We start from the raw sequence: 21,030 nt of genomic DNA, 5'->3' as shown, positions 1-21,030 counted from the left end.
CACATAGCCAACCCGTCTTTTGTCTTTTTTAAGGGATTGGCTCCTGTATCATTGGGTGAAGATCGAATATCAGAGGTATCAAATACTTGTCGTGCAACACTCCCAAGTGTGGCCTAAACCAGATCAAGATATAATATAAATACACAAAAAATAAATTTAAAAAACCCAGTAAGACAGATTAAGATTTAGGATTTAAAACCAAGTTGCTCTGACTCTAGCTCCCTGGTCTCTACATTATGCCATATTGCATCTCTTTTTTTTAAAGGCATTAATATTTCTTTTTTCTTTTATTTAGTATTTAATTTTCCTCAGTTATATTTAAAACAATTTTTACATTTGTTTTCTAAGACAGTTCCAAATTCTCTTCCTCCTCCTTCCTCGCCACCCACATTGAGAAGGCAAGCAATTTGATATAGGTTATACATGTGTAGTCATGCAAAACACTTGCATGATAGTTGTGTTGTAAAAGAAAACATAGACCAAAACAATAAAAAACAAATAACTAAAAAAACCAAAAAACTTAGGAAAAATAAGGAAAGTAAAAAAGGAATGCCTCAATCTGTATTCAGACACAATTAGTTCTTTCCCTGGGGATGGCTAGCATTTTTCATCATAAATTCTTCAAAGTTACCTTGGATCATTGTATTGCTGAGGATAGCTAAGTCATTTGCAGCTGATCATTTTACAATATTGCTGTTACTTTGTACACAGTACATTTCACTTTGCTTCAGCTCGTGTAATTCTTTCCATGTTTTTCTGAGAGCGTCCTGTTCATCATTTATTATAGCACAGTAGTATTCCATTATAATCACATACAACAATTTGTTCGGCCATTCCCTAATTGATGGGTATTCCCTCAATTTTCAATTCTTTGCCACCAGAAAAGAGCTGCTATAAATATTTTTATACATATAGGTCCTTTACCCTTTTTAAAAAATCTCTTTTGGGATACAGACCTAGAAGTGGTATTTCTGGGTCAAAGAGCATGCATGGTTTTATATTCCTTTAGGTGTAGTTCCAAATTGCTCTACAGAATGGTTGAACCAGTCCATAACTCCACCAACGGTGCATTAATGTCTCATTTTTTCCCAGTTTCTCTTTATCTAACATTTGTCATTTTCCTTTTTTATCCTATTAGCTAATCTAATAGGTATGAGGTAGTACCTCAGATCAATAAAGAGAGCATTTTTCATATAGCTATAGATAGCTTTGATTACTTTATCTGAAAAGTGTTCATATCTTTTGATCATTTATCAATTGGGGAATGGCTCTTGTTTCTATAAATTTAACTTAGTTCTCTATATGTTTGAGAAATGAGGCCTTTATCAGAGAAACTTGCTTCAGAATTTTTTTTCATAGTTACTATTGCTAACAGCATTTCCCTTCATCCTAGCCCCCTCCTATTTATTCTATTCTCTCTCTCCTTTCACTTTTTCCCTCCTTAAAAGTATTTTTTCTGACTACCTCCCCCACCAATTTACCCTCCCTTCTACCACCCCCTCCCACTTCTCTTATCCCCTTCCCCTCTTTTCTGTAGGGTAAGATAGATTTCTATTCTGATGAGAGCAAGGTTTACTCACTCTCTCTCATCTTCCTCCTCTCCCCTTTCACTATAAAAGCTTTTTCTTGCCTCTTTTATGTGAGATAATTTTCCCCATTCTATCTCTCCCCTTCCCTTTCCCCCAGTACATTCCTTTCTCACCCCCTAATTTTATTTTTTAGATATCATCCCTTTGTATTCAACTCATACCTGTGCCCTCTATCTTCCATCTGCCTTAATAATGAGAAAGTTCTTAGGAATTACAGGTATTATCTTCCCATGTAGGAATGTAAACAGTTTAACCTTATTTATTACCTTAAGATTTTCCTTTCCTTACCTTTTTATGCTTCTTTTGATGCTTCTTTTGAAAGTCCAATTTTTCTATTCATCTCTGGTCTTTTCATCAAGAATGCTTAGAAATTTTCTATTTCATTGATTTTCCATTTTTCCCCCTGAAGGATTATACTCAGTTTTGCTGGGGAGGTGATTCTTGGTTGTAATCCTAGCTCCTTTCGTTTTTGGAATATCATATCCCAAGTCCTCTGATTCTTTAATGTAGAAGCTGTATATCATTTGTTTTTTCTGACTGTGACTCCATGATACTTGAATTATTTCTGGCTGCTTGCAATATTTTCTACTTGAACTGAGAACTCTGGAATTTGGCTTTTTTTTTTTCATTTTGTAATCTCTTTCAGGGGATCATTGGTGGATTCTTTCAATTTCAATTTTACCCTCTGATTCTAGAATTTCAGGGCAGCGTTCCTTGAAAATTTTCTTGGAAGATGATGTCTAGGCTCTTTTCTTGATCTTGGATTTCAAATAGCCCAATAATTTTAAAATTATTTCTCCTGGGATTATTTTCCAAGTCAGTTGTATTTTAACTGAGATATTTCACATTTTTTTTCTATTTTTTCATTGTTTTGATTTTGTTTCATTGTTTCTTGGTGACTCATAGAATCATAAGCTTCTGCTTTCTCAATTCTAATTTTTAAGGAATTATTTTCTTCAATGAGCTTTTGTATCTCCTTTTCTATTTGGCCAATTCTACTTTTTAGGGAGTTTTCAGTTTTTCCAAAGTGGTAATACCTAAGGAGAGTTGTTGAGTACTCTCCTGGGATATACTGTGATCTTTGAGTGACCACAAGCACTCTTTTCTGCCCTGGAATTCTGGGGAGTGGCCTGCTCTATTGTGGCTATGAGCTCTGTTATGTTAGTGTTCCTCCTCATCCTGGGACTGACACTCAGGACTGTGACCAAGATTCAAGTATGGGCAAAGCAACAGAGTCCTGACCCTAGTTCTAGTAAAGGGACCCCTGTAATCCTTTTCTAACCATTTGTTCAATGTCTTTAATGTCTGAGGACTGAGAACTCCAGAAACAACTGCTGCTGCTGATTTAGTGGCTTCCAAGGCCTGCTCCTGGTTTGCTGGGGCCATGGCTATATCGTGTTTCCCCGATAATAAGACCTATCCCGAAAATAAGCCCTCCCCTTACTGTGTAAGATTCCTCTAAAATAAACTCTCCCCCGAAAATAAGCCCTATTGAGATTGCTACTGTAGTGAAGGTGATCCCCTGCGCTACCCGCTACATTACAGTACCCTCTGTATGCACCATCCCCCCCCGTGAAACACACGCCGCTCTCCGAGCTGCATCTGATCAGAGCTGCAGCAGTGAGCGCGTCATCCTGTTCTTCCTCAGTGATTTGCTTATTGAATAAAGGTACATTTTTTTGTTCACATTTACCTGTTTATTAAAATTGCTGTCAATGTTCATTAAAATAAGCCCTCCCCTGAAAATAAGCCCTCTGGTGTTTTTCTGTTCAAAAAAATTAATAAGACAGTGTCTTATTATCGGGGAAACATGGCACTACTATACCCTGTGTAGACTGTGCCCCACTTTCACCCTGGTGCAACAGACTTTTCCTGCTGACCTTCTAAGTTTTCTTGGGCTGGAAAATTGTTTCTCTCCATCTTTTCTGTGGGTTTTGCCACTCTAGAATTTGTTTAGAGTATAAAGGTATTTGGAAGGGTGTAGGGGAGAGTTCAGGTGAGTCCCTGCCTTTACTCTGCCATCTTGACTGTGCCTCCCATATTGCATCTCTTAAGAAGATACAGAGCATTTGGGTCTAGGAAAGATTAAATGCAGAGAAATAAGGAGTACAGAAAACTAGGGTTTTAGAAGAACTGGGTCTGGCAGATAAATGAAGATTGAGTTTCAAGAGCTAGAAATCTACTGCTGCCTAAGCCCTGTCTTATGATGAGCTGCTTTTAGAAAGCAGCGGCCATTTCAACTATTAAGGCTTCAGGAATCTAAAATGTTTGTGTCTTACACTTCAGTTTGTAGCTTCTATGAGAGTCTTAGAGTATGGTATCAAATTCTGAATCTGATCCATTAGCTTAGAGACTTTCAGCAGCTAAGTCTCAATTTCCTCATCTGTGAGATGGGAATAATACTACTTGTGGTACCAGTATTACAGAGTGATTGTGAGACTCAAATGTAATACCTGTAAAAATATGTACAGTGCTTTGCATATACACAATGTATGTAAAACTCTTTGAAAACTTCAAAGTACTATGTAAATTTCAGGTATTATTATTCTTTGCTTTAAAAAATTAGTGGTTTAATTCAAGACCAGTCAGCTTGACTTTTATTTGTGGAAATATTCTAAAATGATTGTTTATTTATTTTAAACCTTCCCTTGTTTTGAATAGAAAAAAGGTTGAAATTTGTTATATCCCTGTCCCTACCACCACTGCATCCACATCCAAACTTGAACAATCTTTTCCTGTTGTCTAAGAAAGAGTTAGTTTCTCCTTGTATCTCTTTTACAGCATCCCTCACTCTTTATTTGTTTCTTGAGCACTAAAACCATAGTTGATTTCCTTAATACATTTAGAGTTCATTGGACTCCAAAGGGACCATAATCTCTTCTCTCCCTTTCAGAACACTTAGCCCTTTTAAGCTATTCATTCTTGTTTACCTTTTATAAAGCCTTTTGTCATGAAATATACCTTTTAAAGATAGTTCTGTCCTAGTTTTCTGAATAGGAATGCTTAAAATAATCAATGCTGGTAAAAGCTATTTTGTCTCCTGAACAATCATGTTCAGCTTTTCTGAATAAATAATTGAGTGCAAGCCATTTTCTGTTGCCCTGCTATATGTTATATTCCAATTTTTAAATTTCATTTCTTATAGTTGATTATAGCCTGTGGCAATGCTAACTGGGGTTCTTTGGCATGTGATATAGCTCTAGCTCCTTGCAATACATTTTCATTTGACCTAAGAACTTAGAAGCTTGGCAATCAGGTTTCTAGTTGTGTTACATTGAAGTCCTCTTATGGCAATGACTATAGATTTTATCAATCTTAACTCTGACCTTGGGTTGCCATATTCCTTGGAAATCTTCTTTTATGATTTTTTAAAATGTGGCATTCAAGATTTTTGTGATCTTTAAGAACCAACATGTCTTTTTCAAGAAGAAGTCATGCCAGACTTACCTAATTTTCTTTTTTGACTGTTACTAGAACATGGGTCAAAATTTTCTTTGAGACTAATGTTAGGGCAGTACAGATACAGTACATCTTTCCATCTGATCCAGAACAGTAGCATAAGAGACTTTTCCCAAGCATAATGTCTTGGTATTATACTGCCATGTTAGTCTAGTGACCCTATCAGAGAAAATGGAATTCCAGTGCTGAAAATAAATGTATGAGAACCCCTTCTTTACTGAGTTATCTAAGAATCCTTTTCCACTCACTTTTTCTGGAAAGAAAAAGGTACTAGGAAAAAGTCAATGAAATATCACTTAATTTGAATTTAGAAAGTCACCCTAACTGCAAAAATAATTTGTTTCTCTTCCCCATTCTGAAAACCTTTTTAAAGTATTTCTAGAGTAATGCCTTCTAGATCTTTCAGTAAGATGATCCTTTCTACCTAAAAAGGCCATTTTTGTATCAGTATGTCAAGCTTTTGGTTGTTCCAAGCATTCCAATAGAATGTAAACTCTTTGAGAGCAGAGACTTTTTGCAGCTTCAGTGCCCACCACAACTGGCCTCTTCAATCTTTCCACCTCTGAAAGAGGTCTAACTGAATAAATAAATGAAAGGTATATTGAGTGCTCACCTGACATGGTCACAAATTGGATAAAACAGTGAGACAGCAAAAGCAACATCTGTGGAGGACAAGCAGTGAAGAGGGAGATCAGAAAATTCTCTGATGATCTGGGAGAAGGATCACTGGATCACAGATTTGGAGTTGGAAGGGACCTCATGGGCCATCAATTCCAAACCTTCATTTTACAGATGAGGAAATTGAGTTCCAGAGAAGTTATATAGGACAAGGTCAAGTAGTGTGCTACATGATGTTAGTTATGGATAAATCATGAGACAATACACCACTCCTCTCCTCTTTCATAAGAGGAAGAAATTGCCCTAGATAGAAGACTCTGGTGATATAGGGCTCACCTTGCCCCAGAGAAAGCAACAAGAAGATAATTACTGGATTAAATCCAAAACCTCCTTCATTTTTATACCTATAGTACCAATGGCTATGTTTCTTGGACATGTTATACTAGTCATCTTTTCTCTTGGCAATAAGCAAAGAGTGTTATTGTTCATATCTGTTTGTATTGGGGGGAGCATTTTCATGAAGGTTATTTAATTCTTATTACAAGTACAGAGCTACCTGTCCAATCCTGGCTTCCTGTTGTACCAAGGAACTGCTGAGAGATTTAGTGAAATTCTGAGACTAGCCTGAGAGTTTAATCTTTTCTAGCGTAGAATTGGGGATGTATCCTGGGACACCAAAAGATATTGTAACATTGATCTTAAGTAAATCCTCAGACCCTATGTTGGTACCTTAACTACCTCAGTTTCCTGGGAGGATCTCTAGATATGAGGGAAAGGTCAGAACTCCAGAAAGCCCTTCTAGTAGAAGGTGGGATTTGAGCTGGGCTTTAAGGAAGCCAGGGACACCTAGGGGTTCAGTGGATAAAGTGCTGGGCCTGGAGTCAGGAAGATTTAAGTTAAAATCTGGTCTCAGATACTTACTACCTGTGTGACCCTGGGCAAATCGCTTAATCCTGTCAGTTTCTCATCTGTAAAATGAATTGGAGAAGAAAATGGCAAACCACTCCAGTGTCTTTGCCAAGAAAATTCAAAATGTGATCACAAAGAGTCAGACGTGACCAAAAAACGACAACAATTTAAGGAAGCCAGGGAAGCCAGGGGGCAGAGTTGAGAAGGGAGAGCATTCTCCACATGGGAGACCAGAGATGGAGCATCTTGCTAGAGGAACCTCAAGGGGGCCAATATCACTGGATCTCAGAGTACCTTAAGGGTCATAAAGTATATGATGACTAGAAAGGGTATGAGGGACAAGAATTATGAATGACTTTGAATGCCAAATAGAGAATTTTTTATTTAATCCTGGAAATGAGGACCTGATAGAATTAAATTTAGCTGGTATATTTACTACAGATATTTCTCCCTAATCTATTTTTTGCTTTTTAGTTATATTGGCATTGTTTTTTTTTTTTTTGCTGTCCAAAACTTTTTTTCTATTTTCTATTATATTATTATGTAATCAAACTCATAATTTTGTCTCTAATAATTTCTTCCCATTTCTTTGATTAAAATTCCCTTCTCTCTAGTAAGGATAAATATAGTAGTAGTAGTAGTAGTAGTAGTAGTTTTTTATTAACAAGTTTAGTCCATTTACATTTAACTTTGCAGTTACTAGGTTTGTCTTTTATTTAATCATTCTCTTGGAGGGGAAAATATATTTCCTTCGTCTTATTATTTCTGTTATTAACCCAAATATAAGAAAAAGCTTCCACATAATGTACTTCTGGCATTTTGATAATTATTTAGGTTTCTTTAATTTGGACTTTGCTTTTATCAAAGAAGTTTTAGAAATCATTTCCCCATCTCTTTCCTCTCCTGACTTTTCCTCCCTCAAAGTTCTCACATTTTTATCAACTTGTAGGAACAAAGTGAAAGTTGCAAAGAGGCAAATTTAGGCTTGATGAAAGGAAACGCTCCCTAATAATTACAGGTAGTTCAAAGTGGAATGTGATTCCTCCCATTGGTGGTCGTCAATCAAAGGCTGGGTGACTACTTGTCAGGTATATTGTAGAAGGGTTTTGTGTTCAATTATGGGTCAGATCAAATGGTCTTTGAAGTCCCCTGAAACTCTCAATTTGAGCAAGATGAGTTTAATAGCACCTTCTTCCCAGGGTCATTATAAGGATCCAATGAAATAATAATTGTAAAGTGCTTAGCGCATAATAAGTGCTATATACATGTTAACTATCATCATTATTGTTAATATTTTTTTTCTGGCAAAGATGCTTAACTATTAGAAAATTTATTTTAAGTACATATGCCATTCTACACAGTTTTCAGTCTAATTGCTTTTCAGAGTCCATAGTTGAATAGAAAGAATATTGGCTTTGTAGTCTGAAGACATGACTTCCAATCCTGCCTCTGATGCTTCCTACCTATATGACCTTGGGCAAGTCATTTAACTTCCCTGGGCCTCAGTTTCCTCATCTGTAACATGATAACATGTTAGATTGAATTGTCTCTTAAGATCTCTCTAATATCCAAAGCTATGACCCTATGATATATCTCTTGCATTAAAACATCATACTTAGTTTTTTTTGGGTAGATAATTCTTGATTCAAGGTATATGCATCTTAATTTTGCTAAAATGGTACTTAAATTTCTCCAATCAGACCTTGTCTTGCTCAAAAAATCTGCTATAGTCTTTTTTTTGGTAAATTGTATTTTATGTTTTCCAATTACATGTGAAGATAGTTTTCAACATTCATTTTTTATAAGATTTTGAGTTTCAATTTTTTTCTCCCTCACTCCCATAATTCTCCACAAGACAGCAAGCGATTGGTAGGCTATACATGTACAATCATGTAAACATATTTCTATATTAGTTGTGTTGTGAAAGAAGAAACAGAACAAAACAGAAAATCCACCAAAACAATAGTAAACCAATAAATGGTGAAAATAGTATGCTTAGATATGCATTAAAACTCCATAGTTCTTTCTCTGGATGTGGATAGCATTTTCCATCATGATTGCTATGGAATTGTCTTGGATCACTGTATTGTAGAGAAGAGCTAAGTCTATCATAATTAAACACCCCACAATGTTGTTGCTGCTGTGTACAATGGTCTCCTGGTTCTGCTCACTTCATTCAGCATCAGTTCATTTAAGTCTTTCTAGGTTTTTTTTTCTGAAATCAGCCTGCTCATTATTTCTTATAGCACTATAGTATTCCATTACATTCATATACCACAACTTGTTCAGCTATTTTCCAGTTGATGGGCATTCCCTCAATTTCTAATTCCTTACTACCGCAAAAAGAGCCACCATAAACATTTTTGTACATGTGGTCCTTTTCCCTTTTTTATGATCTCTTTGGGATACAGGCCTAGTAGTGGTATTGCTGGATCAAGGTATGCCCAGTTTCATTGTCCTTTGGACTTAGTTCCATAATGCACTCCAGAATGTTTGATCAGTTGAAAACTCCACCACCAATCCATTCATGTTTTAATTTTCCTATTCACCCTCCAACATTTGTCATTTTCCTTTTCTGTCATGTTAGTAAATCTGATAGGTATAAGGTGGTACCTCAGAGTTGTTTTAATTTGCATTTCTCTCATTAGTAGTGCTTTAGAGCATTTTTTCATATGACTACAGATAACTTTAATATCTTCCTCTGAAATCTGCCTATTCACATCCTTTGACTATCAATTGAGGAATGACTTGTATTCTTATAAATTTGATTCAGTTCTCTATATATTTGAGAAATGAGGCCTTTATCAGAGACACTGGCTATAAAAATTGTATCCCAGGTTTCTGCTTTCATTCTAATCTTGGTTGCATAGTCTACTATAATCTTGTTTAATGATCCTTGTTAAATAATTTCTATCTCTTGGAAGTTTGAATTATTTTCACCTTTACATTACAATCTGGTATTCTTTTTTATTGGGGATCATGTGGATTTTGTTTGCACATCAAAGATTCACCTTGCTCATTCTGGGAAGTTCTCTGATGATTTCCTGCCTCTAATATCATGTCCAGAATCTTCTTTTTCGGAATTTTCTGGTATGTCAGTAATTTTGAGATTTGTCTTGACTCATCTTCTTGTCTATTGCCTGATGTTATCTAGTTCTTTGGATAGCTCAATAATTTTTTTTATGTCACCATTTCCTTAATTTTTTCTTTGTTGCCTATAATGTTGTAGTAAGTTGATTGTTGATTATTCCTATAGCATTTTTTCAGGTTTTCTGTTATATTCCTAGTATTGGACAGGTTTATTACTGTTTCTATCTTTTTTTCTTAGCATTTTTAATTTTACTTTTTTATCCTTTGTTTTTTATTTTCTTGAAATTCTCTTTTCTCTAAGTTGGTCTTGTAGTTTTCTTATCAGTGCTAATTACTTATTAATTTATTAAAATATTTAATTTGTCAATTGAGCAACAAGCATTTCTTAGGTAATTGCTAAGTACCAGAACTAGGAATATAAATATGAAGAATGGGGCAGCTAGGTGGTGCAGTGAAGACAGCACCAGCCCTGGAGTCAGGAGGACCTCAGTTCAAATCCAGCCTCAGACACTTAACACACACACACACACACACACACACACACACACAAAACTAACCATGTGACCTCGGGCAAGTCACTTAACCCTACATTCCCCCTCCAAAAAAAAGCACAAATATTAAGAATGATACAATATTCATTCTTCCATATTCTTTTTATTTTTTGCTTTTTTTTTTTGGAGGGCAATTAGGATTAAGTGACTTGCTCAAGGTCACACAACTAGTTAAGTGTCTGGGGCCACATTTGAACTCAGGTCCTCCTGACTCCAGGGCCTGTGCTCTATTCACTGTGCCACCTAGCTACCAGCATTCTTCCATATTCTTGACTAGAAAATGCAGACTGGTTTTCTGAAGCTTAGTTGGAAAATGAAAAAAATTTATACACACATATACACGTATATATGTGCATACATATATATGTAGCATCTACCCATCAAAGCAAGCTACCCTCAAGAGGCCATGTATTTGTTTCTTTTGGTGTGTGAACTAGGAGGGGGAAGTAAATACAAGCTTAAGCTTATGGTTCTATGTAAATAGTTTTTTTTTTCCTTTCAGATAAATCATGTGTCTTGGAAAATTGGCATTTAGAACTGCTTTGGAGCTTCCATAAAGAATTCTAATTTTATAGAGGCTCCTTTGAACAACAAATACAGATGGTTTAGCATTTCTTGTTTATTTGTTTGGTCTATAGTTCTACAACTATTCACTTTGAAATACTGTCATTCTCTTGGGAGCTCATAAAAGTCATATGTCTAATGATTTTAGCTAGGTGGTTCAATGGATAGAGCATTGGACCTAGAGTCAGAAACATTTGAGTTCAAATCCATCTTCAGACACTTACTAGCTTTGTGAATCTGGGTTGATCCCTGAACCTCAGCTTCAGTTTCTTCAGCTTGAAAATGGGGAAAATAATAATACTACCTTACAGAGTTGTTGGGAGGATTGAAAGAAGAATATTTGTAAAGTGCTTAGTGCATAATAAGCTCTATATAAATGTTTGTTCCCTGACCATTCCTTTTCTACTCTTTTGAAATATTTAGGTATATAACGGATGTATTGAAAAACCATCTTAGTGATTTGATTACCAATTTGTTCACAGTACAGGACTTCAGTAACCAAATTACTCAGATATTTTCTATTGATGCTATTGCTAATTTGACCAATATTCCTTCAAGGAGAATATTTACCTGCATAAGAACTAAGTAATAGTATTTTTCTAAAAAATGAATTTGGATATTGGATAGTATTGAATGCATTTTGTTGTCCCTGCTGAGATTTCTTTATAGCTTCTGGTGAAAATATTATTCTTCACCTTGAAGGTACCTGAAAAGTTATCAGACACATTGGAAGAAAGAATTTGGCATGTAGAAGCTACAGATTTGATGTTACTTCAAGACATAATTATAAATTTGTGATTAAAAATCCCTTTTAAAAATCATATGCCTTGGTCAGTGGGAACAAAGCACATTGCTTGACCCTTAGAACTGTTTATACTTTATCAGTTAAATTCAGTAAACATTTATTTACTACCTACTGTGCACCAGACATTGAGATAAACACTTAGAATATACAAAAAAAACAAAGTCAATCCCTAACCCTAAGAATCTTACATATTAATGTAAGTTTAGAGGAGGGCACAATAGGGAGAGATGACATGTACAAAGGTAAGTATATTCAAAGTAAATACAGGGTAATTTCAATGAGAGGCCCTAGAAACTGGGGTTGATGGGAGGCAACAGGAAATGCCTCATGAAGGTGATGGTTTTTGAGCAGAATCTTGAAGGAAGCTAGGTTTTCCAAGAGGGGGATTTGAAGAAAGAGGACATATCAGACATTGGGGACAGCCAGTGAAAAGGTACAGAAACAAATGGAATGTCATGTTTGAGTAGCAGCAAAACTATAGGCAGTACGATTATCTCTCCTTAGTTGACTCCCCAATCTAGTCCTAATCTCTATTTTGAACTCAAGTACCACATCACCAACTGCTTGCTGGACAGCTGCACTTGAATGTCTAAGTGGCATCACAAACTCAACGTGTCCAAAATAGAACTCACTAACTTCCCCTCTTAAGTTTCCCTGTTGCTGTCAAGGTCATTGCCATTCTTCTCGTCATCCAGATTCACGACTTCTGATTCATTCTTTACTCTTCTGTCCGTCCTCATGCCTTTGATTAAAAATCTTTAGTGACAATTTGTTCCCCTTAAGATAAAATGCAAAATCCTCAGAAGAGCTTTTTAAACCTAGTGTGTGATTTCTATTTAACTTTCCAGTGTCCTTTCATTCTTCCTCAGCCCAATTATCCAATTAGTTGTCAAGACTTTTCAATTCCACTTAATAACTAGCATTTAAACTCCACTCTATCTGCTGATCCATATAGCTGCCTACTTCTATGACATTTCTTGTATCTGTCTTCTTTTTCTACTGAGGTGGTCACTACCCTAGTTCAGGCCCTATCACTCTTTTCTCAGTCTCCTCGGCACCTAGGTCCTATTCCTTCACTCAATGACAGGCATACACAGAAATGACCACATTCTTTTGATTTCACAATTACATACAAGTGCTCCACTTCCATAGTCAAGAATCCTGAGCTTTATCTGGCCATAGTCTGCTATCATTCCATCTCTCCCTATGCTCCCCTCCCTCCAAATTAATTCTCTGTTCTCATGAGGAATTCCAGTCCTTCTGCCCTTCAGTACACTTCCAGGTTATCATCCCTAGTTTCATTTCCTTCCTTCCTTCCAAATTTTGTGCCTATGGTTAATCAGTGTCCTCTACTCTCAAATGCCTCTTGCCTTTGTCCCATCACTGTTTCTTCCTTGCCGAATCATAGTTCAAACTTGGATTCCTCTAACTGTCCATCTCTTCTGATGTTATTCATGTGCTACAGTAGAAGTCACACAGCTGTGCTACCTTGGTTCATTACTAATTTATATTACTGAATTTCAACTGAGCCCTTACTTCAACAAGGCAATGTTTCTACATCTCTAATTGGTTTCCTATTGCATGCCTCTCAGAGGCTTTTCCAAACTTTCTTCTCCCCTCAAGCCTTTGTACATCCCTCCCTCCTCCTCCCTCTCCACAGAAGACCTTACCTCATGCTTTACTGAAAAGATATAGACTGTTCATTATAAGTTCTATCTTCTCCACTACTCTATATATCAACCCCTTGGTGTCATACCCAATTCTTTCCTTCTTTACTTCAACCTTTGATGAGGAGGCGGTCCTTCTCCTCACCAAGGCTGATCATCCTGCATGTACCCTTCACCCTATTCCCTGCCCTTTCCCTAAATTTCCAACTCCCCATATCTATTGACTCCTTGCCTACTCCCTGCATATACACCAGATCACTACCATCCTTAAAATTTCCTCATACTCTACTATCCATTCAAGCTATTATTCTATCTCTCTCCTCCCTTTTGTAGCCAAATTCCTAGAAAAATCTTTCTACTCCCCTTGTTTCAATTGACTCTCTTCTCCCTCAGTTTTCAAGCCCCTGTGAACTTTGTTCTAACCTCAACACTAAACTGAAATTGTTTTTTGTTCCAATGATCTTTGAAATGCCAAATATGATGTCCTTTTCTCAATCTTAATTTTTTAACCTCTCTGAGCATTTGACTGCTTACTACCTTCTTCTTCTTCTTCTTCTTTTTTTTTTTTGCTTTTTGGAGGGCAATTGGCATTAAGTGACTTGCCCAAAGTCACATGGCTAGTAAATGTGTCAAGTGTCTGAAGTCGCATTTGAACTCAGGTCTTCCTGACTCCAGGGCTGGTGCTCTATTCACTGTGCCACCTAGCTGCCCCTTGCTTACTATATTCTGCTCCCATGTATTTTCTTCTCCATGTTTGTGATAGTATTCCCTGATACTCCTCCTGCTACCTGTCAGACTGTACCTCAATCTCATTTGCTGGCTAGTTGTCCTCTCTTACTCTCCCTAACTATGAATATGCCTCAAGGTTCTCTTCAAAGTCCTTTTCTCTATTTCTCTATACTTCCTCTTGGTGACCTCATAAGCTTCCATGTGTTTAATTATCATCTCTTTGCAGATGACCCCAAGACCTATAGACCTAGCCCTAAACTCCTTCTTAACCTCTGCTCCTACAACATCAGCTAGACCCTTTGAACTGGATGCCCTAAAGACACCTCAAACTCAACATATCCAAAGAAAAACTGTCTTTTCCCTAAAACTCATCCCTCTTCCAAACTTCCCTATTTCTCACATGGTTACTGCTATCTTTCTAGTCATACATTTGCACGATCTTGAAGTCAAGATTAACTTCTCACTCTTTTTTTTTTTCATTTTTCAAATGCTTTATTAACTTCTGATTTACATCATTCATTTCTGCCAGATTTTAAGTTGCAAATTTTCTCCCCGTTTTTCCCCTACCCACCACCCCAAAATAGCAGTCCCACAGGATATCCCCTCCTCCAATCTGCTCTCTTCCATACCCCTTTCTACTTTTCTAGCAGGGCATGGTGGATCTCTATGCCCCAGTGCCTGTATATCTTACTTCCCAATTACATCAATTACATGTAAAATAGTATTAATAATAATAATATATATTTTAAACATTTGATTTTAAAAGTTTTTTAAGGCATTTTTCTCCTTATTGCCTTTTTGAGCCTCTTTTGCCATTTGAATTAGTCTGTTTTTTAAGGTATGATTTTCCTCAGTCAGGCTGTTGACTCTCATTTTGTAATTTTCTTGCATTGTTCTCATTTCTCTTCTCAATTTTTCCTCCGCTTCTCTTATCTGCTTCTTATGGTCCTCTGTGGCCTGTAACCAGCTTATATTTTCCATCAAAGCTTTTGGTGCAGAAGTTCTGACTTCACTGTTTCCTTCTGTTCCATACTTTGATCCTTTTTGTCCCCAATATAGGAGTGTAATGTGGATTTTTCTGTTTGCTTTGTTTCCTTTGCCTGGTCATGTTGCCACTCAATTACTTGATTTTTGGGCTTTTTGCCACAGTAGGACTCTGCTACCAGATAGGGGAGCTTTGTACCAAATGCTGGGGTTTTCTCAGCTGCCAGAGGTATTAGTTGGGTGCCCTTGCTAAAGCCTCCACACACTCTGGTAAGCTGGACACACACCCCTGGACCTCTACCCTAGACTGCAATCCAGATCCAAGGAGGGTAAAGCAAGAGTGATTACCCCTCAGACTGGTCGCTTGGTCCACTTCCACTCTGTAGGCCAGGAGCTGAAGCTTCCATGTGGGGGCTGTTACACAGCTGCTGCAGCGGCTTCTCGCCCTGGGGGCAACAGCAGACACACTCCCAACTACTGGGTCCCAAAGTCCACACTGCACTGACCTCTCACTTTGTCCTTAGCATCTCTGTGTTGATAATTCTGGAGACGGCCACAGCGGCTGGTGATGTGGAGTCCCTTTGGCCGGTGGCTGGTCAGGCCTGCCCTGGGGCTAAAACTTTGGTGTGGAGCTGGGCTTGGCTCCCAGAGCACTGCGCTGGCCTATTCCTGCTGGCCTGCTGGGCTGTCCTCAGTGGGAGGTTAGCTTCTCTGTGTCATTTTGTGGGTTTTGTAGCTGCAAAGTTTGTTCAGAGTCCCCTTTTACATGAATTGGGGAAGGTGGAAGCCGGAGCCGGGCAGAGGTCGTGCTTCCACTCCGCCATATTGACTCCACCCCCCCAACTTCTCATTCTTACTCTTGCCCCACACATCTAATTAGTTGTCACTTCTTGTTAAGTCTTCTTTCACAATATCTACTGTAAGTCATTTCAATTCTCCTCTCACACAACCACCACTCAGGTTCAGGCCCTCATCACCTTTCTGCTGGAGTCACATCTATAATAGCTTTCTAATTAGTCTCCCTGCCTCAAATCTTTCACCCACTGCTCCTTTCAATCCATTCTCCATGGAGCTTTTTAAAGCATAGGTCTAGTCATGTCATTAAACGGAAGAAGAGGTACAAATACACAAGAAGCATTTGCATTTTTGTATGCCACAACCAACAATCCACATAAACAGTTACTGAGATAAATGGCCTTTATAATAATGATTAGTGGGGTGGAGTCAAGATAGTGAAGTAGAAACAGTACTTCTGCAGGGTACCAACTTCCACCTCTTCCCATTCATGTAAAAAATGGCTCTAGACAAACTTTGGAGCTACAGAATCCACAAAATGACAGAGAGAAGCTAACATCCCACTGAAGAGAGCCCAGCAGGCTGGGAGGAAGCGGCCAGCAGCCAGCACAGTGCTCTGGGAGCTGACCCCATCCCCACTCGAGCCCAAAGTTTTAGCCTTAGGGCAGCCTGACTAGCCACTGGCTGGAGGGACTTCAGATCACCAGCAGCTGTGGCATTTTCCAGAATTATCAACACCCATAAATGCCCAAGACAAAGTGAGAGGTCAGTGTAGATTTTGCGGGAACAGGGAGATTGGAAGTGTGTCTGGCCTTTATCCCTGAGGTGAGAAGAGCTCCTGGTTTGCAGATTGTAGGGGGACCAAGCAACCAGTCTGAGGGTTAATTATTCTTGCTTTAACCTGCTTGGATCTGGATTATGGTCTAGGGTGGCGGACCTGGGGTGTGTGATCAGTTTTCCAGAGTGTGTGGAGGCTTCAGAGAAGGCACCCAACTAATAGCTTCAGCAGCTGTGAAAACCCCAGTGATTGGAACAAAGCTCCCCGCTCTGGTAGCAGAGTTCTACTGTGGCAAAAAGTCCAAAAATCAAGTAATTGAATGGCAACATGAGAAAGCAAAGCAAACAGAGGAATCTGACATTAGACTCCTATTTTGGGGACAAAAGGATCAAAGCATGGAACAGGAAGAAGACAGCGAAGTCACAACTCTTATACCAAAAGCTTCCAAGAAAAATATGAGCTGGTTACAGGCCATAGAGGAGCTTAAAAAGGATTTTGAAAACCAAATAAGAGAAGTGGAGGAAAAATTAGGAAGAGAAATGAGAACGATGAAAGTAAATTATGAAATGAGTGTCAACAATCTGACTGAAGAAAATAACACCTTAAAAATAGACTAACTCAGATGGCAAAAGAGGCTCAAAAAGGCAATGAGGAGAAGAATGCCTTAAAAATTTGAATTTTACAGATGGAAAAAGAATCTCAAAAGCTCACTGAGGAGAATCATTCCTTCAGAATTAGAGTGGACCAAATGGAAGCTAGTGATTTTATGAGAAATCAAGATACTATTAAACAGATCCAAACAAATGAAAAAAAAAAATAGAAGGCAATGTGAAATATCTCATGGGGAAAACCACTGACCTGGAAAATAGTTCCAGGAGAGATCATTTAAAAATTATTGGACTACCTGAACACCATGATCAAAAAAAAGAACCTAGAAATCACTCTTCAAGAAATTTTCAAGGAAAATTGCCCTGATGTTTTAGAACCAGAGGGCAAAATAGAGGTTGAAAGAATTCACCAATCACCTCCTGAAAAAAATCCCAAAAAGAAAACTCCTAGGAATATTATAGCCAGGTTCTGGAGTTTCCAGATCAAGGAGAAAATACTACAAGCATCCAGGAAGAAACAATTTGAATATTGTGGAAACACAATCAGGATAACACAGGATCTGGCAGCTTCTACACTGAGGGATCGAAGGGCTTGGAATATGATATTCTGGATGTCAAAGGAGCTGGGATTAAAACCAAGAATCACCTACCCAGCAAAACTGAGTATCATGTTTCAGGGGAAAATATGATCATTCAGTGGAATAGAGGGATTTCAAGCATTCTTGATGAAAAAAACAGAGTTGAATAGAAAATTTGACATTCAGATACAAGAAGCAAGAGAAGCATGAGAAGATAAATGGGAAAAAGAAATCATAAGAAACTTATCAAAGTTGAACTACTTATATTCCTACATGGAAAAATGATAATTGTAACTTATGAAACTTTTCTCAGTATGAGAATAGTTGAAGGGAATATGTGTATATATATATATATATATATATATATATATATATATATGTCTGTATAGGAGTGTATATGGGCTTATGAATATATATATGTGAGTGTGTGTATATATGTGTACAGGTATACATAGACAGAGGGCACAGGATGAATTAAGTGTGAGGGATGATACTTAAAAGGTGAAATTAAAAGGTGAGAGAGGAATATAACGAGAGTAGATAGGAGAGACCAAATGGGGTCAATTATTGCATATTGAAGAGGCAAGGGAAAACTGTTACAATGGGGGGAAAGAACAGGAAGGCAAAAGGGAATGAGTCAACCTTATTCTAATTGAATTTGGCTTAGGGAGGGAATGATATACATACTAAATAGGGTATCTCACCCTACAAGAGAGTAGAGGGGAAGGGGATGAGAGGGGGGAATCATAGAAAGGAGGGCAGGCTGGGGGGGAGGGAAGTTAGAAGTACCCACTTTTGAAAAGGGACAGGATCAAAGTACAGAATAGAACAAGTGGGGGTGGGATAGGATGGAGGGAAATATAGTCAGTCTTTCACAATATATCCACTATGGAAATGTTTTGCATAGCTACACATGTATAACCTATATTGAATTGCTTATCTTCCCAGTGAAGGTGGGTGACAAGGGAGGAAGGGAAAGAATCTGGAATTCAAAGATTAAAATCAAATGTTTAATATATATATATAATTATTTTACATGTAAGAAATGAGACATACAGGCACTTGGGAATAGAGATCCACTATGCCCTACTGGAAAGTCAGAGTGGGGGTGGGGGAAGATATGGGAGAGAGCAGGTTGGGGGAGGGGATTTTCAGTGGGATTGCTGTTTTGGGGTTGTGAGTAGGGGGAAAATGGTGACAAAATTTGTAACTCAAAATCTTGTGGAAATGAAAGATGTAAACTAAAAAATAAAATAAATAGCAAGCAAAAATTAGAAATAAAAATGATTAATTCTGTCAATTATTTGCACATAAACTTATCAAGACATACAAGAGAGACCTATGCAAAGCTAACTTCGAAATTTGACAAAAATTGAGGAAGAACTGAACAAGAGGAAGAACTGGAGTTAGGTCAATGTAGCAACAAGCATCCCAGCATACCCAGGGTGGCTGCCTGGTTCTTAAATATGCTTTTCTAAAGGAAAAGCAACTCAAAATGCGTTAACAATCTTGCTTTAATTAATCAAACATATCATTTACCTAGTTCAGGGGGAAAAGTCAGCACCCCAAACTTCAGAGTATACAGACAAAAGTTACAAGAAGACAGAGAAACATTTCAAGCAGACAGGCCTCCAACTGTCTGACCTTTACATCCATACACAGTCACAGCTACCAGAGAGGGAAGCATCAACATCTGAGTTTTCAAAGCCAGGGGGGACTCGACAATGGCTGCCCAGAGTCTTGTCTGGTCAAACCACACAACACTTCTCAAAGTGTACCCCTGAACAAAGCCTCTTATCAGGTTTATATAGCATTCTCCTGGCTCAGAGACTGTAACAACCTCTTGACCCACTGCCCAATCACAAAGTATCTCCTGAAAAACAAGCATCCCCCCACAGGCTCCAACTTAAGCCTATCAAAGGGCCTAGGGGAAGAGAAGATCTTAAATTCACATTTCCATCACAATCAAGCATATTTGTTAAAAATTTCAAAATTTCACAAACTAGCAAAGATTTCATGCCATGCCAATCAGAATGCTCACAGTTTAATTTTAAAAAATTGTATAAAATCTTGAAATTCATATGGAAAAATACCTGGAAAAGAATATTAAGACTATGAAGAAGAATTAGGATTTAAGATTAGATGATCTCTAAGTTAATATTTAGCTCTGACATACTATGAATTAAATTAATTATGCCTTCCTTCCATTGATTATCTTCGATTTATCCCATATATAGCTGATTTATATATAATTTTTTTTGCATGTTGTCTTCCCCATTTCACTATGAATTCCTTGAAAGCAAGGATTATCTTTTACCTATCTTTGAATTCTCTGCACTTAGCCTAGCACATAGCAGGCCCTTAATAAATGTTTATTGTGAGACTGAATGAATATAAGATCCAAATGAGATGTAAAAGTTGGTTCTATTGGGAAATCTCCCATGATGTGCCATACAGTGAAACATTTTCAGTAGATGCTTCCACCAGTGCAATATATTATGAATAAGTGACCTTTCTCTTTTTTTCTTTTGACAGGAATCTTACATTATTTCTCTAGAACTGAGAGAAAAATGTGAAGCCATAAGTGAAAAGTTATTATATTTGGAAGATCAACTTCATGTTGCAATCTATAGCCATGATGAAAGTCTTGTTCATATCCTTTTAATCTTGTATAGATTTACCACCTGCCAAGATCTAGCTCTAGATTAAAAAAAAGAAAACAACTAAAAATGAATCATGATCAATGAGTAATACAGCAGTTGGAAATAAGGATATTTTTCTATTATTTTCTATGGGAGGCACTTCTAAGATCTTGGAAATCAATCACAAATCAATATCAGCATACAATAAGTTTCCTATTGCTCCAGGTAAGGAAATAATAGGAATATGGAATTGTAGATTCTCTCGGAACTCAGAGGTCATTCTTTCCAATCCCTACCTGAGCTAGAATGCCATCTATTATCATCAGTGATAAGTAGCCATCCCTCTGCTGCTTGTACATCCTCTTCTTAGTAACTTTTTTCCTCTCCCGCTTTCCCCACCAATGAGACACCAATATGCCACTTTGGCAAATCATTAGGGAATTTTTCCCTTAGATTGAGTCAAAATCTATTTCTCAACAGGCTAAAGTTAATAGGAACAAGGGGGAAAGTCCTACATGTAGGCTAAAAAGGCAGCTTTTGACTTGGCGTAAAAAAACCTTTGTAGTAATTGGATGTGCCCTGAAATGGAATGGAGTGCCCTGGGAGGTGGTATATTCCTCTTTACTGAAGCTTTCAAATGGAGGCTGGCTGACTGCTTGTGAGG

General features: G+C 37.6%; 1 protein-coding gene across 1 annotated transcript in view; it reads left to right on the top strand.

Moving 5' to 3' along the window:
* The window catches only part of DISC1 (DISC1 scaffold protein), a 555,671-nt gene that overhangs the window by 514,526 nt on the left and 20,115 nt on the right, over positions 1–21,030 (top strand). The window contains exon 12 of the mRNA XM_069064870.1: positions 20,260–20,377. Coding sequence (XP_068920971.1) covers positions 20,260–20,377 — 118 coding nt within the window. The remainder of the gene's footprint in view (positions 1–20,259; positions 20,378–21,030) is intronic.

The sequence above is a fragment of the Petaurus breviceps genome, unplaced genomic scaffold (assembly GCF_028583685.1).
Source record: "Petaurus breviceps papuanus isolate PSGF00001 unplaced genomic scaffold, PetGlider_PUasm1.0 90650, whole genome shotgun sequence".
Classification (NCBI taxonomy): domain Eukaryota; kingdom Metazoa; phylum Chordata; class Mammalia; order Diprotodontia; family Petauridae; genus Petaurus; species Petaurus breviceps.
Note: the sequence above shows the minus strand (reverse complement) of the source record. Positions and strands in the feature narration are given on the sequence as shown.